The 27,484-nt window shown below is 51.0% G+C and overlaps 2 protein-coding genes across 4 annotated transcripts in view; one reads left to right on the top strand and one right to left on the bottom strand.

The window, feature by feature from the left end:
* Nucleotides 1-1,835: 1,835 nt before the first annotated feature.
* On the top strand, nucleotides 1,836-8,810 carry A3GALT2 (alpha 1,3-galactosyltransferase 2). The gene is given in 6 exon segments (XM_059877579.1): nucleotides 1,836-1,858; nucleotides 3,460-3,582; nucleotides 3,788-3,877; nucleotides 4,141-4,278; nucleotides 6,863-7,364; nucleotides 7,367-8,810. Coding segments are annotated over 6 exon segments (1,062 nt in total). The 3' UTR covers nucleotides 7,553-8,810.
* A 4,445-nt stretch (nucleotides 8,811-13,255) lies between these two features.
* Nucleotides 13,256-27,484, bottom strand: part of ZNF362 (zinc finger protein 362) — a 40,591-nt gene continuing 26,362 nt past the window's right edge. For 2 of the 3 annotated variants that reach the window (XM_025000119.2, XM_059892556.1), the window contains exons 7-9: nucleotides 18,551-18,629; nucleotides 18,291-18,449; nucleotides 13,256-15,071 (exon numbers count right to left, since the gene is read on the bottom strand). In XM_025000119.2, coding sequence (XP_024855887.1) covers nucleotides 14,955-15,071; nucleotides 18,291-18,449; nucleotides 18,551-18,629 — 355 coding nt within the window. In that variant the 3' untranslated portion in view covers nucleotides 13,256-14,954. The remainder of the gene's footprint in view (nucleotides 15,072-18,290; nucleotides 18,450-18,550; nucleotides 18,630-27,484) is intronic. The other variant, NM_001192168.1, reaches the window with a different exon arrangement.

The following is a 27,484-nucleotide window of genomic DNA, read 5'->3' on the forward strand; positions in this document are numbered from 1 at the left end:
TGTGTAAGATCTTTCCATGTGACTACAGAATTTTCATAAAAAGTTTACTTCGCTGGACACTGGGGCCTTTTCCAGTTTATCTGAGCAGCCCGCGCAATGCCTTCTCCATGGGTGCTCTCCAGCCCTTGTTCAACCAAGCTCGTCTCCCTATGTAAAAGAAACACACACGCCTCCATCAGTCTCAATCCCTCAGCCTCTTCAGTTCCCATCCTTTCTCTTTCCTTTTACACAGACTTCTGGGAAGAGCCCCCTGCCCCTCCCTCCATTTCCTCCTCTGCTCACTCAGCCCCCTGCCCGCCCCCAGCCGTGTCCTCGGTGCTGGGCCCTGGCTCTCCGCCCCAGCTCTCTCCCTCCTCCACAGCATCCTTGCCCTCCGTGGGAATCCCAGAACTCTCTCCTGAGGCTGCCTGCCTGCCTTCTGGGCTCCTTAACCCCAATCAGACTAGTAGCCTTCATCTCCTTTGCTAGTCCCCCAGTCCTGCCCACCCAACCTCGACAGCCATTCATCACCTACTCCTCCCAACCCTCTGCCAACACTGACCTGTCTTCCTGCCTCCATGCCCCCTGCCTCCCACTCCATGTCCAGGCTGGAGTATTTCTCAAATAAAAATCTGGCTGCAGCACTTTTTGAAGGGAAGGCCCTGAAAAGGGTTCCCCAGGGCTTCAAGATGAAGTCCAAACCCCTTAGCCTAGAATGTGGGTCCTGGGTGATCTGGTTCCGGCTTATCCCCAGCCTCACCTTTCATCACTCCCCATCCACACTCCACCCACCCCTGTGGAGGACCTACAGTCCCACATGCTTTCTCTCTCTCACTTCCTCACTTCTACACATTGCTGTCCCTTTTTCACGGACCTCCCTTTCCCCTCCACTGTCTTCTCTACCTGGATAACTTCTAATCCTTCAGGTCCTAGCTTAAAGGGCACCTCCTCCAGGAAGCTTCCCTGACTTCCTCCCCATGTGTCCAGGCTCAGGTGCCATCCACTAGTTTGCCCTTAATGCTATCTTGTATTTACACAGCCTTTGCTATGCTGTTCCATTCCTCTCTTTGCCATCTGTCCTCTGACCCCATTCCCCTCTTTCTGGCCATCACATCTTCCTGACCCTGCTCCTGGAAGACAAGGTCTGTGTCTCGCTCACCTCTGAATCCTTGACCTAGCGCAGTGCTCAGTTCTGAGCTTGTGACCACTAAGCGTGGGCTGAATGCAGGAATGAGCAGAAACTAGTGAACATCTTGATGCATAAAGTTTTCCCATGCTGAAGATGGTCTCCTTTGAACGGGTTCCCAGAAGCTGCAGTGATTGGATTAAAAGGGATGACTGCTGAAAGTTTCAATTCCCACAGCTAAGGAGCTTTCCATGAAAGCTGTAGTGATTTACATCCCACCGGCAGGTGTAAGAGTGCTTGTCTCGCTGTATTCTCACAGCGTGGCTATTTTCATTTCTTTTTAAAAAGTGCTCATTTTATAGGCAAAACATCTCGCCTGGTTCTAATCCGTAAGTCTTTGATTACTGTGAGGGTGAACATCTTTCCATATGTTTGCCTACTAAATGCATTTCCCCTTTGAAGATTTCCCTCATGCAATGTGGACACAGTTAAGGCAGCTGGCATTTTATGAGCTGACTCTGGGGGCTGTTCAGGGGAGGGGGAACTGGGAGCAGGCAGGTCCTGGTGGGGATGAGCAGGCAAGGTCACTGTGGGGGTTGGGGGGATAGGTGCGGCAAAGAAGGGGGAGATCAAGGAGGCAAAGCCAACACACCCTGAGGACTCGCAACAGACAGTGGGCGAGGCAGAGGGAGGGGTCAGTGCACCCAGGTTTGGCCACCTGAACAGAACCATGCGTCCAACGGAGATGCACGGGTGAATATGTACATACACAACTGCAAGGGGCCTCTCTGACCTATTTACTGGATACACCTGCTGAGGAACAGTGACATGGGGCAGCAGGAAAGGCAGGGGCATGAGGGTTTGATCAGGCTGCCTTCTTGGAAGAGACTGGAGGAGGCAGATTTTGGAAGGACTTTATAGGGCAGGGAGGGGAGCTGGGAGTTTGTGCTGAGAATCCTGAGGGCTTGTTCAGCAACGATAATATGAATGATAATCAACGATAGCTAAAGCTTATTGAGCTGTTACTGTGTGCAAGGCCTTGTTCTAATCACTTAGCAGGTATGAACTCAGTAGCCACCACAGCCCTCTAAGGTAGGTAATCTTATGAAGTACATGTCTAGATGAGCAGACTCAAGTGTAGAGGCCCAGAATCTTGCCCGAGGTCAGAGAGCTAAGAAGTGGTGGCCTGGGATTCAAACCTGGGGGTCTAGCTCCAGTGGCCAGGCTCCTCACCACAGGGGTTCAGTCTATCTAGAGACACTGGAACCCAGCAGGGGTAAGGAGAGCTGGAGGAGACCCCCTCACCCCCTGCCGAGGAGCTTATTAAAATTCTCAACTTTCAGAGCCCTTCTGGAAAACAAGCAACTACGGACAAATCGCAAAGTCCACCTCCTTGGAGCCAGCAATGGGGTTGCTGAGCTCTGCTGGAGGGACCCCACTCCATGACTGGAGCCGCCATAGACATACAGTCCCCTGACTGCAGCCTGCCCTCCAGGAAGCCCAGCAACTCATCCCTAAGCCCCAGATGCTCTCAACTCCCAGCCACAAACTTCCCTGCATTCCCTTCCAGACTCTTCCCTGTCCAAGTTCGATCCGACCCAGGCAAAGCACCCTGTTACTATCCCCCATATCTGCTGCTGGGGAAAAGCAAAAAAAATTACACATCTACATGCTCATCAGAAATGACCTGGTTAGGCAAATGATGCCGTCCCAATCAAAGGCATATTAGGCAGCCGGAAAAGAGGGTGAGGAAGCGCTTCAAGAATGCAGATGGACATAATGGTCCATGGAAAATGCAAGGTGGAGCAACCATTTGTGGGGGGAAAGCCAAGGAAGGGATGGAGGGAAGGAGAAAGAACTTGCTACCGCATTTATATTTGCCTGTTTATGCATAGACTAGCCCCCTGCAGAGGGTACTGGGTGGCTAAGAACAGGAGAGACTGCACTATCTACCCTCTTCTGTACCTTTCAATGTCTGTGCCAAATGACAGAATAATATATTAACATTAAATCACATCATTTTTCATATATAAATGTATAGGTGTGATGAGTTGCTGATGCTCCTTCCAGCTCAGTCGATAAAGAATCTGCCTGCAATGTAGGAGACCCCTGTTCAACTCCTCGGTCAGAAGATCCACTGGAGAAGGGAGAGGTTACCCACTCCAGTATTCTTGGGCTTCCCTTGTGGCTCAGCTGGTAAAGAATCCACCCACAATGTGGGAGACCTGGGTTTGATCCCTGGGTTGGAAAAATTTCCTGGAGAAAGGAAAGGGAAAATACTCCAGTATTCTGGCCTGGAGAATTCCATGGACTGTATAGTCCATGAGATCACAAAGAGCCGGACACGACTGAGCGACTTTCACTTTCATTCACTTTCACTCCCCACCTCCCAGGGCCTGGAAGAAAATCTTCTGGCAGCTGATCCTACTTGCACTTGGCATCTTAGGGCTGCTCCTGTTCGGGCTTCCTGTACTCAGGTATAACCCCTTCCCCAGCCCTCACAATGGGACGAGCAGGGGCAGGGCCCAAGTGGCCCTTTCCAAGTGCCTCCTTGAGGGATGAGGAGTGGCAGCTGTCACGGCTGCACAAGCATCCTCGGGGGCTCTCCCCCCTTGGAAGTAGCAGAGAAAGAGGGCTCCTGAGCAGGCTGGCACCCCCCTCACTACTGCTCCCACCCCACAGGCATCTGGAAGTCCTCATCCCTATGGGTGTCTGCCCTCTGGCCAGAACGCCCCTGCTGAGAGACAACTTCACAGGTCCCCTGCATCCTGGGTGAGAAGCCACCACCTCTCCCACTCTGAGAACACCCCCATACCCTACCGAGCTCTGCCCCAGTGTCCCTGTCCTCCTCGCATCCCCGACCCTGGCAGGGCTAGGCACTCCACCCAGGGCCCCTACTCTGCTGGATCTGGGATAGAGATTTCTAGGGGCAGGCCTGGGTGGTCCCGAGGGCCCAGGACTAGTGGGGGGTGGCAGTGAACATTCACCCAGCAGGTGAATGGATGAACCTGTCTCTCCCTCACTGCCCCGACCAGGGCCCGGCCTGAGGTCCTAACCTGTACTTCCTGGGGGGCTCCCATTATTTGGGATGGCACCTTCGACCCAGACGTGGCCCAGAAAGAGGCTGTACAGTGGAACCTCACTGTGGGTCTGACTGTCTTTGCTGTAGGCAGGTAAGGCCTGGGGAGGGAAATGGTGGCATCCTAGCAGGAAGGAGTGGGGATGCATGTGATATAGCAAGTGGGGCACCCCATTCTCCTGGGCCATAGGATGCCAAGGAGAAGCAGAGACAGCACCCCTTGTCCAGACCCCCATGGTGAGGGCAGACCCCTCCTCCCTGGACACCGCCATGGAATCCACCCGGCACAGGCAGCCAGGAGCTCAGAATCATAACCAAGAAGGAATCTGCCCAGGGTCTGGGACAGATCCATCCGGAGGCCTTGGGTTTTCGGTGAGAAAATGGTCTTTTCAGGTAAGACTTGTGAGAGCAGACGACAACGACTGGGTAAACAGAGGGGCTGGCCCAGCGGCAGAAGGGCCCGTGGCCAGTGGCTCAGGCACAAGCACAAGCACCCAACAAGGGGAAGCGGGAGGTTGGCCAAGCAACTCTGATGGCAGGAAAGGGACTGGGGAGCTGAGGGCTTTTGCAAGGGAGCGAATCTGGGCTGGGTAAAGAGGGATGTGAAGAAAGGGAGATGCTGAGAATGGCAGCGTCAGCAGACCAGAGGACTCTGAGGAAGGGCTGTTGGGGGTGGAATCACAGGACATGGGCTGGAAGGATGGGGGCTCCCAGAGTGGGACATGTGAAGGCTGCAACTTTGGCGGGGGGCCCAGACTGATGATGACCAAGTCTAGAGAGAGGCCATGGGGGCAGCTGACTGAATGGGGAGGGGACAGGATCAGGACAGGAGGCCAATCGAGGATATGAGGGGCCCCCAGGTATGGAGAAGGAGCCCTGAGTAGTAGGTGGAGAAGAAATCTCAGGGCACTGACTTTTTCATCTCCCCATTATGGACAGCAGGCTCTCCAAGCTGGTATTCACCTTCCAGTAGTGAGGCAAAATTCTGGCTAAGAGCAGCAATCAGATCCTGCAATCTAAGGGCACAGAGAGGTAGAGTTTAAGGCAATCTAAGGAAAAGTTTCTAATAATGGAACGGGCTGCTTTGGGAAGGCAGTGAGAGCTTTGCATCCAGAAAAAGATATCTAAAAGTCTGGGGAAGGAATTCTGTCATCAGATACCCCAGACAACTGCTCAAGGTTCCTCCAAATTTGTACCCCACACTCTGGAAGGGAGAGAAAGTCAGGAGGGCCCCTGGAAGGCCAGGGAGCAAACAGGACAAGGGCTGACCAGGCAGCTAGGTGGGCTGAACTGTGGCTTCTCCAGGACCGTGGTGCCCCCACTTCTGTTCTGGATGCTGAGTAAGGGGTTTCTCCACCAGCCTTCAGAGCTCAGTTGGTAAAGAATCCACCTGCAAAGCAGGAGACCCTGGTTCAATTCCTGGGTTGGGAAAATCTGCTGGAGAAGGGACAGGCTACTCACTCCAGTATTCTAGGGTTTCCCCTGTGGCTCAGGTGGTAAAGAATCTGTCTGCAGTGCAGGAGACCTGGGTTCAATCCCTGGGTTGGGAAAATCCCCTGGAGAAGGAAAAGGCTATCCACTCCAGTATTCTGGCCTGGAGAATTCCATGGACTGTATAGCCCATGCGGACGCAAACAGTCGACACAACTGGAGCGATTTTCGCTTTCACTTTCCACCAGCCTGAGGGACCCAGAGTCTCTGGGACCAGAAATTTCAGGGTCCTAAGTTCCAAGGTTCTATAAACCCAACATAGGACGCTGAGGCTTCTAAGTCTCTAATTCCAGCTTCTCCCAGTTCCACCCAGAATACAGCAAGTGCAGGTAAGGATACAGGCTCTAATGCCAGGCTGGGTTCAAATCCTGGTTTCACACTTACCAACTGTGTGTACACTTGGACAAGTTAATAAAGCTCTTTGTGACTCAGTTTCCTCACCTCAGATAAAGATAATAATGGTGAAGATTAAATGAGATAATGCACATTACTTTGAAAACTGTCTGCCACATGATTAATGTTCTAAAATATCAGGCATTATTACTATTATTTTAGGATCCCAGGATTCCAAAGTGTGTTTATAGAAAGTTACTAGTATTGCAAACATCCCACTTACCTAGGTTTGTGGTTTGTCACCACAAACTCAATGACAGAAAACAATTCATTATTACCATTGCTCAGGGTCTTGTGGCTCAGGAATTCCGACAGGACTCAGCAACGGGGGCCCCTCCCTGCTCCCAAACTTTTGGGTCCCCACCAGGCCAGTAGCCTGCAGAAAACCGGAGGGCGCTTTTCTCCATGGCTAGCTCAGGCTCTCTCACTTCGTGGCAGCCTCAGAGTGCTTAAGCAAAGGGCCAGAGCTCTAAAGAGACAAAGGCTAACGGGCCAGTCCTCCCAAGGACCAGCACAGCATCCCTTTCTTGGGACTCCACTGACCTAGGCGGTCAGGGAGTGCCGCGTTCAAGGGCAGGGACACAGAGCCCCTGTGGGCAGGGATGGCAAACAATGGGCAATGATTTTTAATTCACCTCGGACGACTCTGGGGCTGAATAGTTCTGGAGTTCTGGGGTCTGGGGTTGCAGGGTCCCAGGAAGGACATGGGGAGGGCTGGTAAGCCCAACGACTCCTCGGACTCCGGAGGGCGCAGCGGCCGGGCTGATTTGGCCTGGCCCCGCCCCGCCCGGCAGGTACCTGGAGAAGTACCTGGAGCGCTTCCTGGAGACGGCCGAGCAGCACATCATGGTGGGCCAGCGCGTGGTGTACTACGTGTTCACCGAGCGTCCGGCCGCGGTACGCCGCGTGCCGCTGGGCCCGGGCCGCCGGCTGCGCGTGGAGCGCGTGGGACGCGAGCGCCGCTGGCATGACGTGTCCATGGCGCGCATGCGCGCGCTGCACGCAGCGCTGGGCGGCCGCCTGGGCCGCGAGGCGCGCTTCGTGCTCTGCATGGACGTGGACTAGCACTTCAGCGGCACCTTCGGGCCCGAGGCGCTGGCCGAGTCGGTGGCGCAGCTGCACGCCTGGCACTACCGCTGGCCCCGGCGGCTGCTGCCATTCGAGCGCGACGCGCGGTCGGCCGCCGCCCTGGGCCCCGGGGAGGGCGACTTCTACTACCACGCGGCCGTGTTCGGGGGCAGCGTGGCGGCCCTGCGGCGGCTGACGGCGCACTGCGCGCGGGCCCTTCGGCGGGACCGCGCGCGCGCGGCCTGGAGGCGCGCTGGCACGACGAGAGCCACCTCAACAAGTTCTTCTGGCTGCACAAGCCCGCCAAGCTGCTGTCGCCCGAGTTCTGCTGGAGCCCCGACATAGGCCGCCGGGCCGAGATCCGCCGCCCGCGCCTGCTCTGGGCGCCCAAGGAGTATGCCTTGCTACGTCGCTAGCGGTGCACTGGGCCCCGGAGGTCCCAGACGCTGGCGGGGCCCCTTCTGCAAGCGGAGTGGCGCTGGAGGGGACGGAAAGACTGCATGAAAACCTGCCTGGCTGCGGGGATGGGGGACAGGGGGCTGGAGGAGGCCCGGCCTTGGGGGAGTGCCTCTCCGAGGCGGGCGGTCCATCCCTTCCCCAACTTTGTACAGCGACCCAGGCACCACCAGCTCCCTGGAAACCTTTCACTTCTGACCTTACTGAGTTCAGCAGAGGCCCCACCCCCGAAGAGATGTTTTAGCCCCTTCCTCATATCCCCCACAAAAAAAGGGGGGGGACTGAGGCCCAAAAAGGGAACGTAACTGTCTAAGGACCCAGAGCATCTGTGAGTCAGTCAGTGAGGTCAGCAGCTGGAAAGTCAGGACGGGCCCACAGGCCAAATAGAGCTGCCGCTGGGCAGGAGCCCCAGATGGAGAAACACAGTGGCATCCGGTTCACCTCCCCCGCTCTCGGCAGGGTTTGTACATATTTAAGCAATGCGATAATAAAATACATTACTCCACAGTGTCCTTGTGGCCCTTTCTCCTGGAGAATCCAGATTCATTAAAAAAAAAAAAAAAAAAATTTACTCGCCATGGGACCCACGGCTGTTTAGCCATAGTGTCTGGGAGATAAATTTCCTTATCCGTGGCTGCTGTCCAGACTCTTCATCCTCAATAGAGAAAGATGCATGTTCCGAATGGGAGCATGAAGTCATCAGGCCTTCCAGGAAAGGTGGTTCCCTCCGGGAAATAGGTGCAGAGTTGGGGAAGTTATCTGCTGGAAGTCCCTGAGATATTGTCTTAACAGCTGAAAACTAGAGGCCCGGAGAGGGTGGGATTTCCCTCCGGGTCTCCTGAACCATTTCTGTAATGTTCTCATAGACCTTCAATTTTTAACAGCCTCCACTGTTTTCAGGTGGGACAACAGTTCTGTAAGCCAACTCTGATGGCTTACACAGTAACCATTTTTTCAAACCATTTTTACAAACATTTTATCAACACAGTTGATGATGATCTCCCCTCTCCAAAGCAGTTCCTAGGTCCCAGTGTCTCCTGCCTAAACTAGATTAGCAGAACCCAGGAGGCCTTTTGGACTCTTGGTTAGAGCTAAGAACAGGCCAGGTGTGCCCGAGAACAGGTTATTACTTGATGACTCTAAGCTGACATCCCTTCCTCTGGTGGGAGAATGTCCACCTTACCCTGCAGCATTCACTAAAAGCCACACAGACCGACTCCTTGGCCAGCAGAGACCTGAGTTCGGATAGGTAAGATCTGGTTAGGAATCAGCTCCCTTTCTGACTCTGTGCATGGCTGTGGACTAGATCCTTAACCTTTGTTGAGTCTGTTTTCTCATATGTCAAGTGGGGATGCCAGTCACCCTCCGTGCAGGTGTTGTGACGCTCCAGAAAATAACTTGCCTTCTCCCGCTCCTTGCCTGCCCCTTCTCCAGCAACTTCAAGGAGTGCAGAGGAGTCAGCAAAGGCCAGTCATTTCCTGTTTTAAAGAGGAAGTGATGGCAGGAGTCAGGGGTTTTCTGGAGCTGGGCTGGAGCAGCCTCCTGCGGTGGGTTGAGACCTTTCTGAGGAGGGGGAGGGGTCAAGGAAGCTGCAGGGGAACAAAGTGGATGATCACTTGGCAGCAGGTCGTCCTTTGTCCCAGAGGCCCACCGTGAGGGTGGGGCTGTAGAGGCAGGAATAAGCTCCTTCTGCAATTCCTCATCAGTATCTCTGTCAATCATTCTCCTCAGTACCCATCCTGCGACCCTCAAGGACCCAATAAGCTCCTGGGAGCTTCCAGGTGAGCCGGTGAAAATCAGACTCCCATTCCCCTAGCGTCACTGCTACATGCAAAATCTTCACAGCCATCCTTAGTTCCATGCCAGCTCAGATGTCATCCCCCCAAATTCCCAAACATCGACAGCCCTCTGTAATCAGAGTTCACTGATCATAAAGGACATAGATTCATCAAGGCTACATCAAATAATAACAAGTTACATTTATTGGGTACTTACTGTGTTGCAGACACAGTTCTAAGCCTTAGATATCTATTGATTCATTCAGTCCTCATATCCATCCTATAAGTTACTATTATTATCCTCATATTACCCATGAGAAAATCGGGCACAGAGAGGTTAACTAACTTACCTGCTGCTACACCATTTAGTTCAGTTCAGTTGCTCAGTGATGTCTGACTCTTTGTGACCCCATGAATTGCAGCACGCCAGGCCTCCCTGTCCATCACCAACTCCCGGAGTTCACCCAAACTCATGTACATCGAGTCGGTGATGCCATCCAGCCATCTCATCCTCTATCATCCCCTTCTCCTCCTGCCCCCAATCCCTCCCAGCATCAGGGTCTTTTCCAATGAGTCAACTCTTTGCATGGTCAAAGTACTGGAGTTTCAGCCTCAACATCAGTCCTTCCAATGAACACCCAGGACTGGTCTCCTTTAGGATGGACTGGTTGGATCTCCTTGCAGTCCAAGGGACTCTCAAGAGTCTTCTCCAACACCACAGTTCAAAAGCATCAATTCTTCGGCGCTCAGCTTTCTTAATAGTCCAACTCTCACATCCATACATGACCACTGGAAAAACCATGGCCTTGACTAGACAGACCTTTGTTGGCAAAGTAATGTCTCTGCTTTTTAATATACTATCTAGGTTGGTCATAACTTTCTTTCCAAGCAGTAAGTGTCTTTTAATTTCATGGCTGCAGTCACAATCTGCAGTGATTTTGGAGCCCCCAAAAATAAAGTCTGCCACTGTTTCCACTGTTTCTCCATCTATTTCCCATGAAGTGATGGGACCAGATGCCATGATCTTAGTTTTCTGAATGTTGAGCTTTAAGCCAACTTTTTCACTCTCCTCTTTCACTTTCATCAAGAGGCTTTTGAGTTCCTCTTCACTTTCTGCCATAAGGGTGGTGTCATCTGCATATCTGAGGTTATTGATATTTCTCCCAGCAATCTTGGTTCCAGCTTGTGCTTCTTCCAGCCCAGCGTTTCTCATGATGTACTCTGCATATAAATTAAATAAGCAGGGTGACAATATACAGCCTTGACGGACTCCTTTTCCTATTTGGAACCAGCCTGTTGTTCCATGTCCAGTTCTAACTGTTGCTTCCTGACCTGCACACAGGTTTCTCAACAGGCAGGCCAGGTGGTCTGGTATTCCCATCTTTTGAAGAATTTTCCACAGTTTATTGTGATCCACACAGTCAAAGGCTTTGGCATAGTCAATAAAGCAGAAATATGTTTTTCTGGAACTCTCTTGCTTTTTTGATGATCCAGCTGATGTTGGCAATTTGATCTCTGGTTCCTCTGCATTTTCTAAAACCAGCTTGAACATCTGGAAGTTCACAGCTCATGTATTGCTGAAGCCTGGCTTGGAGAATTTTGAGCATTACTAGAATGTGAGATGAGTGCAATTATATGGTAGTTTGAGCATTCTTTGGCATTGCCTTTCTTTGGGATTGGAATGAAAACTGACCTTTTCTAGTCCTATGGCCACTGCTGAGTTTTCCAAATTTGCTGACATATTGAGTGCAGCACTTTCACAGCATCATCTTTCAGGATTTGAAATAGCTCAACTGGAATTCCATCACCTCCACTAGCTTTGTTCGTAGTGATGCTTTCTAAGGCCCACTTGACTTCACATTCCAGGATGTCTGGCTCTAGGTGAGTGATCACACCATCGTAATTATCTGGGTCGTGAAGATCTTTTTTGTACAGTTCTTCTGTGTATTCTTGCCACCTCTTCTTAATATCTTCTACTTCTGTTAGGTCCATACCATTTCTGTCCTTTATCGAGCCCATCTTTGCATGAAATGTTCCCTTGGTATCTCTAATTTTCTTGAAGAGATCTCTAGTCTTCCCCATTCGGTTGTTTTCCTCTATTTCCTTGCATTGATCGCTGAGGAAGGCTTTCTTATCTCTCCTTGCTATTCTTTGGTACTCTGCATTCAAATGGGAATATCTTTCAGATGACCATTATATCTACTACTGTGGGCAGGAATCCCTTAAAAGAAATGGAGTAGCCATCATGGTCAACAAAATAGTCTGAAATGCAGTACTTGGATGCAATCTCAAAAACGACAGAATGATCTCTGTTCATTTCCAAGGCACACCATTCAATATCACGGTGATCCAAGCCTATGCCCCAAACAGTAATGCTGAAGAAGCTGAAGTTGAACAATTCTATGAAGACCTACAAGACCTTTTAGAACTAACACCCAAAAAAGATGTCCTTTTCATTATAGGGGACTGGAATGCAAAAGTAGGAAATCAAGAAACACCTGGAGTAACAGGCAAATTTGGCCTTGGAATACAGAATGAAGCAGGGCAAAGGCTAACAGAGTTCTGCCAAGAGAACGCACTGGTCATAGCAAACACCCTCTTCCAACAATACAAGAGAAAGACTCTACACATGGACATCACCAGATGGTCAACACCGAAATCAGATTGATTATATTCTTTGCAGCCAAAGATAGAGAAGCTCTATACAGTCAGCAAAAATAAGACCGGGAGCTGACTGTGGCTCAGATCATGAACTCCTTATTGCCAAATTCAGACTTAAATTGAAGAAAGTAGAAGAACCACTAGACCATTCAGGTATGACCTAAATCAAATCCCTTATGATTATACAGTGGAAGTGAGAAATAGATTTAAGGGACTACATTTGATAGACAGAGTACCTGATGAACTATGGACAGAGGTTTGTGACGTTGTACAGGAGACAGGGATCAAGACCATCCCCATGGAAAAGAAATGTAAAAAAGCAAAATGGCTGTCTGAGGAGGCCTTGCAAATAGCTGTGAAAAGAAGAGAAGCTACACTATTTGCAATTTATAAATACTGAATAAATTCACTGATGTGAGAGCAAGCAGGGAATTAGAGCTAGCCAAAAGATGGAGACGAAGTCAGGGGCTGAGGGTGCCACTGGCCCTTGGTCTCTTCTGTCCATCTCTGCTTCTCTGCCTCCTTTGTCCTCCTGCTTGTCTCCCGCACAACACAGCCCACCCCACCCCTGCCTACATAGGATTTTCCCTATCAGGTGCCCACCAGCTCCAAACTTGTCCCTAACTCACCAAATGGAGATTTCTGATTGGAGAGTCAGCCAGTGGTGTGCTGGTCAACGTTTAGCAACTGACTCTTGGAGGAAAACGAAAGGACAACCCGAATGACGATTTACTGGCTTATGTAACAAGTCAGTGCTGGGACTGGGCCAGGTACAGGACTCCGTGATGTGTCTCCGGCTCTCCTCTTGGCTTTGTTCGGAGTCAGCTTCATCCTGGGACTCCTGCAGCAGCAGCAACAGCAGCTCCAGTTTCACAGCCTCCAGCTATCCCAGTGACTGAGGGGACCAAGAAGGCCCCTTCACACACAGCTTCCCCATGGGGGGTCGGGGGGTCAATGTTTTGATTGCCTAGGAGGGAAATGCAGGAATTCCCCAAGAGCTTAGCAAGGCTGGCCCTGGGAGAGAGAAATTGACTCAACCATGAGTCCCCATGGAGGACTGCACTCCTCGGAGCCCTCGTGGTTCTCGGCTGCAAGTGATGGACACGAGACAGGCCATTTCCCTTCCTTCCCAATTCTGGAGGGGGTGGCGCGGGGGAGGGGAGAGGAGCGTGGAAAGGTGCCCCCCGGCCCCGCCCTCGCACAGAGCACACACACCGCTGCCACCCGGCTGCAGGTACAGTTTATTCTTCACAACAGAGAAATACAAAGAGCAGAGGGTTTGGGATTCCTGTTTCTTGCCCCCTTTAGTGTCTTCCCCTACATTTGACCTTTTTCTCCTCCCCACCCCTTTTCTTAAATAGAACGCAAACTGTGTTCCTGAAGCGCATTGGGGGGGAGCACCTGCCCTCACCTCCCTGCCACCACAATGCAGACTGAGAAGCCAACAGACTGTTTTCTCTTTTTTAATAAGGTAACTAGTTCTAAATACGGTGGCCTGGAGGTCCCATAGAAAAAAAGCAAAGGGTGTTAACAGTATGTATAACAGCGTATTTACAGGGTAGTAACATGCGGACGAAAAGCTACAATACTGAGTATCAGACGACGCAAGTCAAACAAAGGGGTGGGGGCGGGGCGGAGAACTCCGTGGGAAAAGAAACCCCGGGAGACGTTAAACTGGTAAATCAATGGCGAGTTAAGGCTTAAAAAGTGTATAAAAATAACACAGTTAATATTCAAAACGGAACTCCAGATACAGAATATATAGATGAGTTTCTGTCTAGTTTTCTTTTTTTTTTCCCCAGGGGATGTAGAGGGGGCTTCTCCGGGCTCTGTACATAGTTCCTATATACACGGACACGCATGGCTTTCAGATTGGGGTGTGTCTGTGGGGGCTGAGGGCAGGGTCTGCTCTTGGGACCCTCCTCCCCAAGGATCTGTTCCCTGCCGAGCGGCCTAGGGCCTGGGCTGGGGATCCCCCTCCATGGCAGGGAAGACAAGTAACCCCTCCTTGGGCACTGCCCCAACCGGAGGAAATTCTGCAGAGCGGAGGGGGTCCTTGCCCCAGGCCCACTCCCTCCCCCGCTGCCCACAGTCTGGGATGGTGGGAGAGGTAGCCGATAGGTTTCCTGGCCAGCACTGAGGTAGACTGGGGTGGTCTTCAGGGCAGTGGGGGCACCGGGTCTTACCCAGCCCGCCCCCACCCCGTGTCCCTGGGCCTGCGCCCAGCCCAGCCAACCCTGCACCCTTCGGTCCTGCGGACCTCCCGGCCCCTCTCCACCTGTCTCCTGAAGCCCGGGCAGCCCTGGTAGCTGCCACGTCCCTCTGCTCAGTGATGCCCAGGGCGCAGCTCTGGAGGCTCGAGCTGGCAGCCGGCGGGGGGGCGAGTGGCTCACTCCAGCTGCTTCCTGCCCCTCCCACCGGGGAGCCCCACTGTGGTCCAGACTCTCAGGCCTGCGCCTTCCCCTCAAGACCCGAGGCCGCGGCAAGAGAAGGTCCCACGCAGCCCTCCGGGTCTCTGTGTCCATCTGTCCGGTTCTTTCCATTTCTCGGTCTTAGCAGCACCAACTTCTTGGCCAATAAATATCTTTTTTTTGTTGTTATTTTCCAAAACAAACTTAAAACAAAACAAAAAAAACAGTGAAGCAAGTGAAGGATGGGGGAAGAAAAGGAAAACCCAGCGGAGAGGTTCAAAGTGCTCTGAGATCGTCTTTGGATGCCACCAAAACAGTCCAGAATCTTGCAGTTGGCCTGGCCGCCCCCGGGGCTGGACCGGGCAGGGCTTCTGCGGCCCAGGCTTTCTGGAAGGTCAGGAAGGTCATGAGAGAGCTCGGCTGTTCCTGGAGGGCCCCTGGAGGGAGTCGGGCCGGTGCTGCCTGGGTCTGTGTCTGCCAGTGGGCAGGACGGGGCGGCGCCTTGGGTCGGCTCAGATGAGGGAAATTCGCACCGGGATGCTGGGGGACTCCGTCCTCTGGGGCGAGTGATGGCTCACCAGGTGCTCCACCACTGTGTGTTTGGACATGTGCTTCATCAGGTAGGTCTCCTGTGGGCAGGGGTGAGATTCAGAACTTAAAACCAGCTGCTGGCAAGGGCGCAGGGGGAGCTGCAGTTCCTATAAGCGGCCACTGGAGGGCTCCTGGGTAGATGAGCCGGCTAAAGGTGGACAGCCACAGCTTTGGGGGTGCCAGACGGACATTGGTATTGGTTGCAGGGATACTGCATTTCTGCCAGTGGTGGGGGCTGGTTCATTTACCAGAGTCGGAGCCCACTGTGTGCTGACTAGAGAACAGGCAGGCATCAGGCTCGTCCCTCAGCAGTGACCACCTGGAACTCTCTAGGACCAGGCCATTAACCAATCATCTGCAGTGGAGTCCTGTCCAGTGGAGCAGACCTGCCCCCATCTGGCCGGTGCTCCCCGTGAGAGTGGAGCAGTAGGCCTCGGGTGACCCTGGCTCTGCCATTTCTCAGCAGTGGAACGCTGGACCAGTCATCTCGCCCCTCTAAGCCTTAGTTTCCTCCTCTGCAGGCAGGGATGGGGAAGGAAGGACTTCACAGGGTAGCTATGGTGATGAGGGTAAAGCTCTTAGCAAGCAGCAGGGCTGAGGGGACCACTGCTTCCCTAGTCTCTACATTTCATTCTAAGTGGTGATGGGAGCCCCAGCAGAAGCATCCCCAAGCTCTCCCCTCCCTTGGGAAGAATTGGGGCCTGATCTGACTGGTGACTTTAGAAGCATAAACTGGGCATGCTCGGTTCGTCCTTTGAGCACCACCCCCGCTTCGGCTGAGTCTGACCTGAGACACCCAAGACTGGGTGGGTGAGGTGACCCAAGGCTCACCTGCAGACCCACAGGCCCTCACACTAACCTGCCTGGTGGTGCTCTGGTTTCCATCTGCCACTTCTTGGCTTCCTACCTCAGTTTGCTCAACATCGGGCAGAGGAAGCCGTCAAATGTGGTGACAAAGTGCTATCAACCACCACCAAAGGGAAGCAGTCAGCAAAATCCAAACGAGGAGACTATTCTTCAGTGAGTAAGTTGCAAAGAAAAGGCAGTTGGGATCAGGGTGGGGGCAAGGAAGAATAGTTTAAAAGCTATACTGACCCAGTGCAATGTAAGAATTTTATTTGGATCTTGATTAAAAAATAAAATTTATAAATAAATAAAATTATAAATTATGCCATCCATGAGACAAATGAAAATGTGAATACCAACTGAGTATTTGATGATATTAAGGACTATGGTGAATCATTTTAAAGTATTATAAAGGTATTGTGGATAAGTTAAGACACAAAGTGAAAATTTTCAGATGGAACAATATGTCAGTTTTATTTCAAAAAAACAGGGATATGGATGAGGAAGGACTGGTTGATGCCAGGTCCTGGGGTCTGATGGCAGCCTGGCACCTGGTGCAGTCTGATGCAGTCTGGGGTCTGATGGCAGCGTGCGTGCGTGCTCAGTTGTGTCTGACTCTTTGCGACCCCATAGACTGAAGCCCGCCAGGTTCCTCTGTCTATGGGATTTCCCAGGCAAGAATACTGGAGTGGATTGCCATTTCCTCCTCCAGAGGATCTTCCCCACTCAGGGATCGAACCCAGATCTCCTGTATCTCCTGCATTGACAGGATTCTTTACCTCTGAGCCACCTGGGAAGCCCCAACGGAAACATGAGGGCTCACTAGTCACAAATGTTTCTTTTATGTACTACAGTAGTTTAAACGTCAATCCACTAAAATGTTTTTTCAGAAAAGGTAATTATTCTTGTTCTGTGGAGTCTAGTCAGGCCCAGTTCAGGGTGGGGCCTTAGGCCAGGTGAGATCTGACAGCCCCTTTCTCCCAGAGTTCAGATCCCCTCTAAGAACCATGGCTCTGAAGGCTGGTGACCCCTCCTTTAAGGTGCGATCCATCTGCCCCCTCCAGCCAAAGTGAACTTTCAAAATAACCCTCCTGGACAGTCTTCTCCCCATGGTCCCCACTCCACCTGGGAAAACACGCAAACTTCCTAACAGGGCCCCACAGCCTCATGTGACCTAATTATTTTTCAGTTTCTGGAACACACTGCGTTGGTTCCACCTAGGGTGTTTGCATTCACTGTCCCCCTGCTTGGAAAGTTCCTCCCCTCCTCTTCTCCTCACCTGGAATTATCCCCCACGCCTTCTTCTAAATGCTACTTCCTCACACACCTACCCCAAACCATCTCCCTTCCCCAACTCCATTTTATCCTCCCTGCAGCTGTCTTTCAAAACATATGTTTCTTTTTTTCCTTTATAGCTGAGGTTCTCAATCAGAGGCAATTTCTCCCCCAAGGGACATTTGGCAATGTCTAGAGGCATTTTCCAAGAGCGGTTGCTAAGTGGAATGTGGCCAAGGATGTTGCTAAACATCCTATAATGCTCAGGGCAGCACCCCCAGAAAAACGTCAGCGTGGGCCGAGGTTGAGAAAGCCTGCTGGAGAGCAGTTGCCGTGGCCTGTCACTACATATTCACTTGTGTGGTTACTTGTTTAATGTCCGTCTCCAGCAGTAGACTCTTAACCTGCCTGGGGGCAAAGAATACGTCTGTCTGATTCATCCTGATTCCCAAGTGCCTGGCACAAGTGTTCAGTAAACACTGAGTAAATAAATAACTGTGTTAGCTGAGGTCTATCAGGCGCTGACTCTGCCAGTCAACAGTGCTATGAGTTAACAACTATTAGCTCCTCCATCTTACAGATGAGGAAACTGAGGCTTGGGGATCACTGGGTACATGTGGGGGTCTGTTAACCAGAATATCTGATTAGGCTGAAGGATACACATGAGTGACTCACCTGGACTCCCTCCCCTGGGTCTGAAAGGCCCTTGTTTAGGGAAATCCCCACCGGAGGACAGGGGATTGGCACCTTTCTGGCCCTGTTTGGACCTTTCCTGGTAGATCACCTTTCCAGGGCCAGGTCACTATGCCCCCTTGTGGCCATGGTAGGGGTTGCAGCTTCCCCAGTGGGGAAAAGGCCCCTTCCTTCCCTGGCCCTGGGAAGCAGGGTGACAGGCCCCTCTCCACCACTGCCTGGAGGAAACCACGCCTCTGGCACCCAGGCTAAAAGGCTGCCTGAGAGGAGCTTAGCCTGAGGCAGCCAAAAACAGAACGGGGAAGTGGATGGCCCAGCTCTGACATTCACTGTGATCTTACCCTCTTCCAGGGCCTCAGTTTCCTCATCTGGAAAATGGGAGCATCAGTACAGGTCTGAGGGGGCTGGGGTGAAGGAGAGGCTCCCAGGGGCCCGGCACTCACCGAGGTGTAGGCCCGCCCACACATGCTGCAGCAGTAGGCCTTGGCGTGCTTGATGGCATGGGCCGAGAGGTGGATCTGCAGGGAGGCGGAGTCCGAGTAGGCCCGGTAGCAGTTGGGACACTTGTAGGGCTTGTCCTTGTTGTGCTGGCGCTGGTGAGACTGTGGGGAGCACAGCAGGGGTCAGGAGGCAGCTGGGCTCCCCTGGAGGGGGTGGAGGGAGCCGTGCACCTAGCAGGCGGGGTGGGCAGGCAGGCACTCACCTGGAGGTTGGAGAGCTGAGTGAAAGCCTTTTCGCAGCCAGGATGTGGGCACTTGTAGGGTCTGTCGCCTGTGTGGATTCTGCAATGGGGAGCCCAGTGAGGTGGAGTCCCTGGCAGGTCCCCCAGGCCAGCTCCAGCTCTCAAGCCCTTGGCTGGCCTGCCCCACACCTCTGGCCCCCAAGCCTCCCAGGCTCCCTGCTCCACACACTTTCCCCTGACCCCGAGTGAGCCCCAGACAAGAGCTGGGACTTCAAAGGCGAGCCCTGTCCTTTCTTCTCCAGCCTCCCACTGCTGGTCTGTGACCAGAGCCTCCAGGCTCCTCACAGGGCCCCACTAAACCCAGCCCTCCACTAGCACCCACTCAGGCCTCGTAATCACTGTGGTGGGCTTACTTTGACTGCATTCTGCCCCTCTTCTAAAAGTCACCTGCAGACCAACCCAATGAAAAGAACAGATTCACAGCTTTGCCAGGACCTTTCCTGCCTGCCTGCCTCTCTCAGGAGACAACTCCCCAATTGGCCCCCAGTTTCTATGTCCTGCCCACTCTCACCCCCACCCTCAATGTGGCTATCTGGTCACCCCAGCTACTGAGAGACTTCAGGGCAGGGTGGCCCTGAAGGTCAGCCCCTCTGTGTCCTTCCTGTGAGCCCCTTTTTGTTCTCATCCTGGCTCCACCATTTACTAGCCGGGTGACCGTGGTCAAATCACTGAGCCTCAGTTTCCTCATCTGCAAAATGGGTATAAAAATGCAGTCGTCCACCTCACTGGGTAGGCTTTGTGAAGATTACATTAGATAATATGCAAAGGGGCTTAGCCAAATATCAGCACAAAGTCAGCACTCCATCACCACTTACCATTATTATTATTATTCATTCATTTAACAATTACTGTGTCAGGCACCTGTGTGCCAGGAACCACCCTGGGTGCTCAGAACATATAAGTGAACAAAACAGACAAACTCACTGCCTTGTAGAAACAAACAAGCAAGCATGAAATAAGTAAGTAAAGCGTGTGTAGAAGGTAATAAGTGCTCTGAGAAGAAAGCGGATGAGAGGGGTCATGTCGGGGTGTAATCTTAAATAGGGTGGTGGGGGTCCTCACTGAGAAGGAGACTTGGGAGCAGTGACTTCAAGGCTGATGGCTGCGCTTTCTGATGGCTGTTGCTGCTTGCACTTGCCCAGCAGCCAGGTGAGGATGGAGGGGGACTGGGATCTAGTGCAAAACAGGCTCAGGAGCGCTGCGCACACACAGGGACGGGAGGCCCTCCCTGCTCTCCTAGGCTTGTCTTCAGTCATCTGCTCCGCAAATCCTGTGCCAAGCAGGTGGGCAATGAAATGCAGGCTAGACATGGACCTCTTTTGCCTAAGTTGCCAACAAGCATTAGATGAGAGGGGGAAATCCAGCTCTGACCATGTGGTCCACCTCCTTCCCAAAAGCCCCAACCCCCTTGGTTTACTCTGCCCATCAACAGATTCATCAAACAACTAAGGTCCCTCTGGCCAGGCCCTGTGCTGACCAGGCTGGAATAAGGAACACTCCCTGCCATCAGTGAGCCCATGACCTTGACTGCCCACTATGAACACTGACAGTCCAGATCCCTAGAGTGCCAGTCAGGGCCCTTCACCTGCGGTCGGCCTCACCTTTCTGCTCCTGCACCCTGCGTCCTGGTAGGAGGACCATTTCTCATCGGCAACCGTGTCTGATGGATGCTTCTGCTCACCACCCCTGTGCCCTGGCTGCATCCTCAGCACGTGACCGCCCCCTCCTCTGTTTTCTCTACTAGACGGGGAGCCCCAAGGGCAGGGACAGCGCATCTCAGGCTGCATGGAGACAGGCCAGGTGGAGCTGGGCTGCAATTCTGAGGACCTCTGTTCTACCTGCACATTTAGGGGTGTCACATGTTTGGGGACATCATCCCAGGCAGATGCACCCCGTCTCTACAATGGGAGCACCTTAACGGTCACCTGGACCAGTTGCACCTGCTGCCAGAAACCTTCCGTTTCATCCTATCCTTGTCCCCCTTAGGGCTTGGAACTTGGTCAGCTAGGGGTCAGGTGGCAGAGGGGACCAAGGCACCCCAGGATGTATGCTGATTTTGTTTTAAACCCCACAGTGCCCACCCCAAAGTCCTTGCCTCCCACTGCTGCCCAGGTCATGCCTCTTCCCCGCCCCAAGGCTCCAGCCCGGCCGCCTCCCCTCCACCCCACCCTGAACATTTCAGGTCCCTTCCTACCTTCGTCTTGTATCCAGACTGCTCCTCTTCTACACACACTCCCCCGAGCTCATACCTGGCTAGAACCTAGACTCCAGGTCCCAGTATAAAAGCCCCTTGATCGGGGAAGCTTTTCCTGACACCCCAGACTAGGCCTGGCCCCTGCACCTACCCCTGAGCAGAAGTCTGTGTGTGGGCACGTGCTTTGTCAATGTCTAGTCACTGACACTGGCTCCCTCCCTCCTTGAGAGCAAGAATGCTCTTGGTCTCTTCACCACCATCATCCCAGGGCCTGGCACAGGCTCCTCAGAGAGGACTTGAAACACAGGAAGGTGAGTTCTTTCCTCCTGAAGTCAGTCACTGACAGCAGTACTACGCTTCACATCATCACCACCTATCCTCACCACCTACTCCTCAGGGTATGTCGTAAGTGTTTGTTGACTGACTGACTGATGGTTCTCCAGGGATACCAGGTCCTTGCTCTGGACCTTGCTCCTCTGGCCTCCACCCCGAGTGCCCCAGCTGCCCAGCCTCCTTCCTAGACTCTCAGTTTCAGCCTCTCCTCTCCTGACCTCCACCACAGCAGCAGTGTGGGATCCGACCTTGTCACAGCCCTGCTTCACACCCCTACGTTACCCCCTTTTCTGGGACAGAATCCAAATCCCCAGCCCCCAACCAGCCTCTGAGCCTTGGCTCGTGCCATTCCCCTAGTTGGGAACACCATTCCCATCTCTCACTAGAAAGGGCTATGGACCCTTCCACACCCAACCCAGATGATCCTCCCCAACCTCCATCACATATTTCCCGCTTTCATGGGATTTTTCACATCCATCGGCCTCCCAGGTCGTGGTAGGAGTTCTTTTGGCCCAGAGCCTGCCTCTGGCCACTGATCTCTCATTATGCATGGCACTCAGCACTGGGCTGGCTCAGAAGGGCTTCAGGGAGCCACAGTTCCCCTGATAACTGGCCCCCAAGTTCTTCAGCCTCTGAAATTCAAGTCAGGGCCGTGTCCTCAATTCCAAAATGAGTCATCTCTTTGTAGGGCATCTTCCCACTAGGGGAGCACCTGGCCCTGACTCCCAACATCTGTAGTGATGGGGGGGAGCTCACCACCGACTCCAGGCATGGGCAGTGCAAGGAGGCAGAGCTGAAATCAGTGCCTCTGGGCTGCTCCTTCACCCCACTAACCGCCCCAAGCTCACCCTGGCATCCAGAAGACTCGCCTTGCTCTCCTGCCTGGACCTCGCCCCACCTTCTTCTGCAGCCTGACTTCCCAACCCCACCCACCTCCACGCACCCCCACCAAGCCACAGGCTGCTCCTTGGCACTCTGGCTCACATCTCACTTCTGCCTCCTCTTAGCGGGGTGGCCTTGGGCAAGAGACTTTGCCTCCCTGAGCTCCAGTTTCCTCACCTCTAAAATGGGGATAACAATAAGGATTGTAGGGACTTTCCCGGTGGTCCAGTGGTTAAGAATCTGCCTTTCAATGCAAGGGATTCAGGTTCAATCCCTGGTCTGGGAACTAAGATCCCACGAGGCAAGTAAGCCCACGTGCCACAGCTACTGAGCCTGTGCTGCTGCTGCTGCTAAGTCGCTTCAGTCGTGTCTGACTCTGTGCGACCCCATAGACAGCAGCCCACCAGGCTCACTTGTCCCTGGGATTCTCCAGGCAAGAATACTGGAGCGGGTTGCCATTTCCTTCTCCAATGCATGAAAGTGAAAAGTCAAAGTGAAGCCGCCTGTGCTCCCCACGAAAGATCCTACATGCCGCAACTAAGACTTGATGCACCCCAAAATAATAAATATTTTTTTAAAAATATGGATTGTTAAGGACTGTAACTTACAGAAGGAGCGTTCCTAAGACATTTTCACAACGTTAGCTTTTAATACACTCACATCTCTTTTAAGATAATTTATGAAAAACAAAGGGGGAGTTTATTCTATGTTTAAATAGAATTATCGAGAAGTCATTAGTTACCATTTATCCTCTATCCTCCAGGTAAGAAATGGCATGTTACATTGAGTGACTTAGTCCCACTGTGTTTTGTAACTAAAACAATGATAGACACAGTAAAAATGGACCTTCCTTGAGATGGTTCTCTCTCTGTGGCACTTTTCAGATTCATTATCTCTTATTGAGAAACAGGTTCATGCTGTGTAAGGACTTTATGGATACCCTGTACGGACTTTATGGATACCCTGTATGTATACAAAGTAGGTATAAGGCATACCTTGCACGCCTTACGCGGGAGCGGACACTTGGAAGCTCTCTGACAAGGAGCGGTTGCTGCTAGGATGTCACTGTCATCACACTTGGGAAACCGACCCTGCCACAATTAGCATCGCACACGCACACAGCATCACAAAGCCAGGAGGAGGAAAACAGAGGCAAAGCCCACTCCGCAGCCTGAATAAACAGGCACAGCCAGGGCCACTGTCTAGCAGGTATTCCCCAAACAGGTAAAAACACCGAGCCCTTTCTCAGACCTCACAAACTGACTCCCTCATGAGGGCTAGTTTATGAGGACTAACCGCCTCATAAAACAAGGTTACCCCTGATTTCTGCGTCATGGCATCGACAGCTGTGTTACCTACAGATGTGTTACCTCATCTACAGAAACACAAGACATCTGCTGTATCTCTACCATGAATAGACTCACTACAAATTCCTGTTCATTTCTCCTTAAAGACACGTGGTATTTATGACTTACAGGGCTGACCCTTCTGAAGTCTGGATTTCCGCAAACACTTTGCGAGTCACCTTTCCATCTTGTGCCTTCCTTTCACAGATGGAGGTCCCACCCAGACGCTCCAGAGCCGCCAGGCCACTCAAACTACACGAGCCCCCACATGCTTCCAGGCACAGCTCTCTCAACTCCCAGGGGGATCTGGCTCAACCTGCTTCTAGCTCCACTTTTACTCCTTGACCGGAGCTGGTTCTGTTTTGACATGACCTTCTTTTACCCCCTTTATTGCTGGCACAATGTTGGGAAGATGGATTTGATTATATGCCTTGACCGTCTGGTTCTCGATCCAGGGGCAAAAAACAGGAGTCTCTGTGGAATAGTGGCAAACAAGAAACCTGGAATGTGGTTGCTTCTTTATGTTTGGCTTTTTTGGGTTTGTTTATCTAAAGGATTCTGGGACTTGCGGGCACTGGGGACACCCACCTCTTTGTCACTGGGTTAGGACACATTGGTTTAATTACATACGCCACTGCGTAATGACTAATAATTTGTCCTAAATGTTGATAGGACCCTCTTACGTTGCTTGTTTACTTTCCAACCACTATGAACTCAAATCACTCTGGAAAAAAAAGAGAAGGAAAAAAAACTGTGCCCTCAAGAACAGAGAGCAATCCCTGAACAAGGAACATTCTGACAAAATACTCTCCCCTCAAGGGCCTGTGAATTTTTTGTTTGGTCACAGCTTTAAATAATATTTTCAAACAAACAGCTATTTCTGAAAACACTAGGATTCTAATTATCACTTGCTACTGGGTTTATTTCCTACCAGACTGACGCTCCAACTCTGCCTCCTCTGCCAGCTTTGTGCCTACTCTGCCAGATTTCTCAAATCCAAGCCCCCAATTCAGAATAATAAATTATCAAGGTATCTTTTACACCCAGATGCTCTTGGGAGTTTCCAGCTGGCCACTGGGCAACACCAAAGATTTGCTCCCCAGCTTTACAAATGCTCCCAATGAGAGCACGTTTTGTACTCTTCGCATTTTATTAATTAGCCAAACACTAGAGTACCCATGTTCTATGAAGTTTCTAGCATAAGAAAGTTGGCAAATCAAAAGAAAAGAAGCTCAATCTCCGAGTTAATTTTATGTGTGTATATATGTAATTACATATAATTTATATAAATATAATATATAGTAATATAATATGTAATATATAATTACATGTAATATAAACATATATATTTGTGTACTTTTTAAGATGGAGGAAAAAAACCCAACAATTTATTTTCATGTATAGAGAGACCAGCACTAGAAGTATCCACAGAGAAATGTCTTTGAAAAGATTTTTCTCCTAGATTTAACTACTTATTGGTACCAGTCATAACACACGCTTTGACAGTGACCCCCCAACCTTTTTGGCACAGTGACCAGTTTTGCAGAAGACAACTTTTTCACAGAGGGGCAGGGCGGTAGTCTCAGTATGATTCAACCCGATTATATTTACTGTGTACTATATTTCTATTATTATTACATAATATATAATAAAATGATACATGGTGCATAATATATATGATGACCTATAATGAAATAATTATTCAACTCACCGTTACGCGGAATCAGGTCATCAGGCATTAGATTCCCATAAGGAGCACACAAACTAGACCCCTCACAGGCACAGTTCACAGCAGAGCTCCAACTTCTTTAAGAATCTACTGCTGCCACTGATCTGACAGGAGGTGGAGCTCAGGTGGCAATGCAAGCATTGGGGAGTGACTGTAAATACAGGCGACGCTTTGCTCGCTTGCTCACTGCTCGCCTCCTGCTATGCAGCCCAGTTCCTAACAGGCCATGGGCTGCTATTGGTCCATGGCCTGAGGGCTGGGGGCCGCTGTTTTACGAGATCAATTAAAAGATCATAATGATGAGTCAGTGCCTTTGCTGCCTGCAATATGCTCTGTGGGAATGTGAACTGGTACAGCCATGATGGACAGCAGCAAGGAGGTTCCTTAAAAAACTAAAAACAGAGCTACCATATGACCCTGCAATCCCACGCCTGGGCATATATCTGGAGAAAACATGATCCAAAAGGATACATGCACCCCGATGTTCACTGCAGCACTGTTTACAATAGCCAAGACATGGAAGCAACCTAGATGTCCATTGACAGATGAATGGATAAAGAAGTTGTGGTACATATACACAATGGAATATTACTCAGCCATTAAAAAGAATGAAATAATGCCATCTGCAGCAACATGGATGGATGCAGAGATTGTCATACTGAGTGAACTAAAGTCAGACAGAGAAGGAGAAATATCGTATGGCATCCCTTATATGTGGAATCTACAAGGAAATGAGAAAAATGAACTTACTTAAAAATAGGATAAGGCTCACACTTAAGAGAATGAACTTACGGTTGTCAGTGGGAAGAATGCAGGGAAGGGATAGTTAGGGGGTTTGGGATAGACATGTGCACACTGCTACATTTAAAATGGATAACCGACAAGGACCTACTGTTTAGCACAGGGCGCTCTGCTCAATGTCATGTGGCAGCCTGGATGGCAGGGGAGTTTGGGGGAGAATAGATACATGTATATGCACGGCTGAATCCCTTCCCTGTTTATCTGAAACTATCACAACACTGGGAATCGGCTATACCCCAATACAAAGTAAAAAGTTTAAAAAAATTTGCTCTGAATCTGAACAACTGATTATACATCACACCTGAACAGAGGACCCCACTCTCCTCCACTCTGATTTTGTTGAGTATGTGATAAATAGACCAGAGTCATTCAATCTTAGCAACACATCTGGCTCTCTGCCTCACACTTGCGTAAAGCCCTGTGCTTCAGGTCAGAGCTTGAGTCTTCTGAAAGAAATATCAGGAGTGCGTGGCCTCAGGAGAGGACTGGACCAGTGCACTGGCTCTTTACACTTTGGGAAGAGACCCAGGGCACAGGCTTCCAAGATGCCCCATCACCATGACCTATACTGCCTGAGGCCAAGGCAGCCAGGATCCAAGTCTAGTCCAGAAGGAGATAATTTTGCAAAGCAGATAACTCCCCAAGATCAGGGAATAGGAATTATGATCTGGGACTGGATAAAAGTGACTTAATTGCAGTTAATATTCCATCTTCTAACAGAAATAGCTGCTAAGTCATGTCCGACTCTTGTGACTCCGTGGACTGTAGCCCGCTAGGCTCCTCTGTCCATGGGATTTCCCAGGCAAGAGTACTGGAGGGGGTTGCCATTTCCTCCTCCAAGGGATCTTCCTGACCCACGGGTCAACCCTGGGTCACCTGCACTGCAGGCAGATTGTTTACCAACTGAGCCATCACCAATATACGAGAAATCCCCCTTTTCTTTCCTTTGATCTACCACTATTATTCAGTTTAGAAGGCTATATTTGAACAAACTAGACTAGAATATTCCTTAAATGGTTCCTTGCTCCAGTTAGTCCTGCAGAATCACAGAGGGTAGGGTGCAGGGGGACTATACACATTTAACATAAACTGATGAAATATCAAGGAAATTTAAAAATGATAGTTCTATTAAAAAGACATGTAATTGGCCGTGTCTGCAAATCTACCCAGAACGATTGCTAAAAAATACTCAAAGTGCCTTTACTGAGACTTGTCCTTCGTAGAACCATTCGTTTCTCTAAACAGGTTCACTGAGAATCTGTCCTCCTTCCTAATGGGATATAATTGGGTAAATCAAATTTGTAACCATGACCATGCCAGAAATGTCACATTTGAAGACAAATTTCATTGAATTAGGCATGACAGCATGATAGCAAGAAACAAGGCCTGTACTTCATAAGTGGGAATACAGCCTCCCCAGGCTTCCAGGAAACCGGACTGAATCTACTCCATGGCTTGTGGAATCCTTGCCTTTAAGGTTATGAGCAAAGTCATTCCTGCCAGCCCAGAAACACTGACCAATGAGGGATTCTCCAAACAGATGGTAACTTTCCCATTACAGGTTGTATAGGCACAACCTGAACAAGAGGTGAAATCTGATGGGTCTAGGT

This window comes from Bos taurus, chromosome 2 (genome assembly GCF_002263795.3).
Source record: "Bos taurus isolate L1 Dominette 01449 registration number 42190680 breed Hereford chromosome 2, ARS-UCD2.0, whole genome shotgun sequence".
Lineage (NCBI taxonomy): Eukaryota > Metazoa > Chordata > Mammalia > Artiodactyla > Bovidae > Bos > Bos taurus.